We start from the raw sequence: 5898 nt of genomic DNA, 5'->3' as shown, positions 1-5898 counted from the left end.
TTGAAATACTGAAGTACTGTTTTTACTCTGGGGTTTCTTTGCCTGATGTCCCATAACCCTCCCAATTTAAAGAAGCAACATGAAAATACAAAGGGTCTCATTGTGATACCTGCTTTCAAAGCACAGGTTGTCCGTTCTTGTTGATTTACTAATGTTGCAGGTGCTGCTTTTGTTAGGAAATTGTGTTGACTCAATAAACACACAGTGAAGGCTATACTGGTCCATACATGCCCAACCCCAGTACAGCACAGTGTTTGTCTGTGTGTGCCCAGTCCTCCATCACATGTTTCACCACCAGTGTTCACCTGAAGTTCTTTATCTGACACACAAGGTCTTCATGCAGAATTATTGAGAGTGAAAGTGTGCATGATTTTCCGAGTTAACATTTAAAGGCCTGCCTGCTGTCTTCTGACATTTTATTTCCTGCATTGCCTTCATGACCTGATTTGGGATGACCTTCTCTAGTCTATTAGTCTCTTTCTTCCACTATGTCTTTCTTTCTACTGTCCATTTTTTCTTTTGAAAAAGACCTGAATGGGCTTCTGTTGTAAAAACAGTACAAGAATGAGTTTATGTGGGAGAGGCGTGTGTGCATGCGTCTTTTAAACATTAGTGTCTTTGATGGCATTCACAGCCCACCTTGTAGTCTAGACATCTGTGTTTTACCACTGGCTCCTACTCACTCTCTCTTACCTCACAGTGCTATAATAAGAAGAGCAGATTTGTACCAGATTCGTCTCAATGCCAGGGATTTGATATAGAGTGATTCTGGGACTTTAGATCTGTGTGCGTGTGAGTGAGTGTGTGTGAGTGAGAGAGAGAGAGAGAGAGAGAGAGAGAGAGAGAGAGAGAGAGAGAGAGAGAGACCGAGATACAATCCGGACCCAGTACAGGCTCAGTGACCACAACCTAGCAGTAGAAACAGGCAGACACAGAAAAACCTGGCCGCCAAAAGAACAAAGAATAGTGGTCACTGCCAGGCAGAGGAGCACTTTCTTCTTCACTGCCAAAAATATGACACTTTAAGACAGCCCATTTTCACTATATCCAAAAAGTCATACCAAATGTTATAGACATTGAAGTCAATAATAACATGGTGATACTTCTTGGAGAAGGGCCCTCTGCTGCCCTGGCAGCACAACATGTCTTAAAATGTTACAACATGGGGGACATGGTATAGAACAAAAAAAAAAAAAAAGACCTGTCTCTGTGTTAACAGACACATGCTCCAGTGCACAAATATATGTACTCACGTGCCTAAGCACACACACACACACGCACACACACCACACACACACACACACATGTTTACCTGCATTGCTGTATATCTATTTTCTTTATTTTGTGATTCTACTGTGTTATCTGTAAAACTGGCTTTGGCAACACTACCCAAACAGTGTGTGTGTGTGTGTGTGCGTTTGTGCGTGCGTGCGTGTGTGTGTGTGCGTGAGTCAGAGGGTACAAGAAGTGTGACTGAAGTCACACCTTAGTATTGTTCTGTGCCATAGGGCACTGTGACATTGCAGTAGCATAATGAGGTTTTCCAGTGGTTGATGAATGTGGAACTCGGATGCTGTGAGTCACTTTATGTTGATTCCAGATTTTCAAATCAAAGGACCAGCAATGGTTATAATGGCATGATAATTGTGTAATATTAAAAATTAGGCTATAGGCCTACATTCAGTGTGGAAATCAGATTGAGCTTTATTCTTGTTCTATGTAAGAAGCTTTTTGTTTACAATTTTATTTTCTACTCAGTGTTCCATTTTCCCTTTACCTGCACACCCATCAAGGGGAAAAAGCAATCAGGGAAATAAGTAGGCCTATGTTTCTGATTCCACTCATCTTAAGCCTATACATTTTCTGCTGATCTTTATCTTGTGTTTCTCCGAAGTGTAGGCGTGATTCTGGGTAAGGAAACCCCAAGTTGTTTGAAAGTCTTAGTGACAAAGCTGAAATCTATAATGGAGCACATTCATATCACAGAGGTGTTGGTCCTGTCTGCAAACTGACCTCCTTTGTTGTGCACTTTTGTGTTATGCAATAACATTTGCATAATTTTCTTTTTGTCTCCACGCACACACACACACACACACACACACACGCACACACACACAAACGCGCGCGCACGCACATACACACATTAAGCACACAGGTCCCCCTGGTGGATTTTTTTAACTAGCCTGTCTTCCGTCTTCACTTCAACTTTAAAATTACAACTTCAACTCCCAGGTATCCCAGCGTCGAACCAAACCGGTTTAATGATTGGACACCAGGACGTCTTTCTTCCAAAGACGCGAATGATTGGTCAAGACATATCCGTGTTTTGAACGTGTTTCCTGGAGCTTCGCTCTCGTTGTTTATCTTTTTATAACAACCACCACCGGGTACCCGTCAGCCTTAATTTAGTTCTGTTAGATGGTAGGAGAAACTCTTCAACATGCCAGTCCACTCCCGTGAAAAGAAAGAAAACAACCACGAGGACATGGAGGTGGATTATCCGGAGCAAGACGCTAGCAGTTCTGACGAGGAAGATACTGTAAGCTCATCTGTTTCTGAAGATGGAGACACTTCAGGTAATCAGACAAACTGTAGTTAGCTTGTAGCTAACACAGAGAGTAAATGTTTTGTTTTTTTAAGGGTAAAGTCATATTGAGTAACGTTAAACCCCGTCCGGTTGTCGTACATACAATGGAAAATGGCCAATTCGTAAGACTATTCCACTGGTATGGGTTTTAGCGTAGTTATCTTTTAACCATCCTATGTAAATTAGCCAGCTAACTGGCTACAAGTGTTATTTCCATGCACAACATTGAAATATGGTTTTATGTGCAGAAATGGACGATGAAGATTGTGAGAGGAGAAGGCTGGAATGTCTTGACGAAATGACAAATCTTGAGAAGCAGTTCACGGACCTCAAAGATCAGTAAGCAGGCCTACCTCTGCCTTCCACCTCAGGGGAACACCATCGACATTTCTCAGTATCTCTAGTGATACTTGCCGACCTATGCTTACCTTGGTTTTTGACCATGCATTGTGTATATGACACATCATCAGTCCAAGTTCTTCATCTGTGAAATTATATATCGTCAGATTATACAAAGAGAGACTGAGTCAAGTTGACATCAAGCTGCAGGAAGTCATTGCTGGCAATGCTCCGGAGTACTTAGAACCCCTTGCCACCCTTCAAGAGAATATGCAGATCAGAACCAAAGTAGCAGGTAGGTTTCACATGGCGGTCCCTACTACTCCAGTGGTATGGCTGTTTACACAGTGGTAATACAATGAGCAAAGTTCTATATGTTGTTACAACAGTGATTATCATTGAAGAATGCAAGTTTGTGGTCGTAACGAATCTGAGTTTAATAATAAGTTTCACACTTGATTGTAATACGTTTTTTGTTGTTGTTTATTTCAGGCATTTATCGTGAGCTGTGCTTAGAGTCTGTGAGGAACAAGTATGACTGTGAGATGCAGGCTGCCAGTCAACACTGGGAGGTGAGATGCACAAGCCAGGGGTCAGAGGTCAAATATTCATGAGGTCGCCTCTTCCTCAGACCTCAACAACAAAGTGCATAGAGATGGATGTGTATCTCTAGCTTATAACATTCAAAATGTATGTGTTGTGCATATTTCACAGAGCGAGAAGCTACTGCTGTTTGATACAGTTCAGAGTGAGCTGGAGGAGAAGATAAGACGCCTAGAGGAAGATCGGCACAGTATAGATATTACCTCAGGTACAAAATATGTGTGTATGCTCTTTATACTGGAAATCAAATCCAAGGAAGATTAAGTATATTTTGTTGTTGTTGCTGTTGTTGTCGTTGTCAGAATTATGGAATGATGGTTTGCAGTCCAAAAAGAATAAGAAGAAAGATTCTTTCACCCCTGGCAAGAAGAAGAAGCCTGTTGTTGTATCAGATATCCTTCTCTGTTGCTTATCTTTTGTGAAGTTGGTCTCAGTCTTGTATGGAGGCTAAATTAAATCCCCAGAAATGCATAGTCTTTGTGTCTGAACAGGTGACCTTCATTTATCTCAGTGTGTTGTATTGTTTTTACATTTAGTCTGTTCCACAAATCTTTTTCCTTAACATTCTTACGGCCATATATTGTTTACATGTTGCAAGACTTGGATATACTCGAAGACTGGACGGCAATAAGAAAGGTATTGTTATGTCATCATTTGGACTCTAGCTATGAAATTAGTTTGACCTATTCTGTATAAGGATATACTGTAGTTTGTTTGTTATTTGCTAGTTCAAGTTGTGTCATGCCTTTGTGGTGCAGGCAATGGCTTCAATGGGACCACACAGAATGAAAGTGGATGGTAAGAACTTAATATGTCTGTCATCAGTAAATGTGCTGTCCTCGTACATTCATTACATTACATTACATTATATTTCTTTTGGCTGACGCATTTTTAACCAAAGGGACTAACAACATGGTAACAGTTAAGTTTTAAAGCAATTCTCTCAACAATTTTAGGACAATTTAAAAACGGTGCAGTACAAGTAGAGTGAAGTAAGAATGAGTGCATCAGTGAGTGCTGTTTTTACATTCACCTTACAGTAGTGATGTATTAAGACTCTTACATATTCTATCCAACGACCATATGGTCTAGTTCCCTCAAAGCCTGAGAAGCATCACCGTGTTGCTCGCTCAGAGGATGGACGTCTGTTCTATGACAACAAGTGGTATTCCAGAGGGCAGGGCATCTGCATCAATAGGAAGGATGAGTATCCTACCAGGTAGGATGACCGACGACTTTCACTTGTGTATGCATGCTTAACGCATTCATTGATCATATTGATATCTTTAGACACGAGCAGCTTCAGATCTTTCTTCTCTTTTCTTCCTTTCTTTGCCAGTGCCATCATCACCACTATCAACCATGATGAGGTCTGGTTCAAACGACTGGATGGCAGCAAGTCGAAGCTCTACATCTCGCAGCTGCAGAAAGGCAAATACACCATCAAGCACTCTTAGTGGTGGCCGAGTTCCATCTACTTGCGCCTTGTGTTCTCTGTTGCCATTGCAACCTGGCTTTTGGCCTTGTCCTCCATGCGCCCCCCCTTTCACTCTTAAGTTTGCCATTCAAATGCAAGGAAGTGTGGAAGTACGCTACGGCTTAGTAGCCTCTTTGTACATATGGATGTATGTATATGAATTGTCATGATAAGGCCATATTTTTACACTCTAATGTTGAGAAGAATGATGTGCTGCTATAAGAAAAACGGGGTTTGAAGGGGAGGGGAAAGCAAGAAACTGTGGAAGAGAGAATGTATTGGGTTTTGGGTGTCTGTGAGTGTGCCTTGGATAAGGTAAGGCTCTCGTCCTGAAGGATCCCTCAGTTGAAGCCTTGCTGAGAAGAGTATTAGTGCATAATGAGTGGCCACTTCTATAAAGTCGTTTATGAAATGGACATGTCGGCAGTAATTGATTCTGCAGATACTTGTTGTTGCTTGCCACTAGCACTAATTTTATGCTGAGACAGATAGTTGTACAATGCAGACTTGACTTATTTCAAGTCTTTGAAAATGTATGTTTCCCTGCTTATGTGTTGAAATTGTTGTTGGTGCCATTATTACACACTATGAAAATATGATATCAGTATTTAGATGGCACAACCTCAATATACAAATAGGCAGAGTAAAGATTTTTTTTATTTTTATTTAATGATTTTGATTTAATACATATAAACTTGACTTACATCACTCACAGTTGCACAGTCTCTCCCCTGGATACTCTGTGAGCAGTAATGCTGGATTAGTCATACTGAATGTCACACAAATTAGAGTCCTGGAAGGCAGCTGTGCATCTAAACAGTGCACGCGACAAATGTTAATAGTCCTTAGGATGAACTTGTCTTTTTTCCTTTTTATATTTGCACTCTCCAAT

General features: G+C 41.0%; 1 protein-coding gene across 1 annotated transcript; it reads left to right on the top strand.

Annotated features, from left to right (window-relative positions):
- The first annotated feature begins 2280 nt into the window (after positions 1-2280).
- Positions 2281-5067, top strand: brms1lb (BRMS1 like transcriptional repressor b). The gene is made up of 10 exons (XM_048250385.1): positions 2281-2576; positions 2836-2926; positions 3094-3221; positions 3419-3498; positions 3641-3737; positions 3832-3921; positions 4101-4165; positions 4288-4327; positions 4622-4748; positions 4869-5067. Exons 1-10 carry the CDS (start codon positions 2441-2443, stop codon positions 4984-4986), a joined length of 972 nt encoding a protein of 323 aa, XP_048106342.1. The 5' UTR covers positions 2281-2440; the 3' UTR covers positions 4987-5067.
- Positions 5068-5898: the final 831 nt, after the last annotated feature.

The sequence above is a fragment of the Alosa alosa genome, chromosome 8 (assembly GCF_017589495.1).
Source record: "Alosa alosa isolate M-15738 ecotype Scorff River chromosome 8, AALO_Geno_1.1, whole genome shotgun sequence".
Classification (NCBI taxonomy): domain Eukaryota; kingdom Metazoa; phylum Chordata; class Actinopteri; order Clupeiformes; family Clupeidae; genus Alosa; species Alosa alosa.
Note: the sequence above shows the minus strand (reverse complement) of the source record. Positions and strands in the feature narration are given on the sequence as shown.

Coding starts and splice junctions, on each gene's coding strand:
- brms1lb (XM_048250385.1), top strand. CDS start 2,441: ATGCCAGTCCACTCCCGTGAAAAGAAAGAAAACAACCACGAGGACATG. Junction 3,922..4,100: donor GAAGCCTGTTGTTGTATCAG/ATATCCTTCTCT, acceptor TAACATTCTTAC/GGCCATATATTGTTTACATG. Junction 4,328..4,621: donor ACACAGAATGAAAGTGGATG/GTAAGAACTTAA, acceptor CATATGGTCTAG/TTCCCTCAAAGCCTGAGAAG.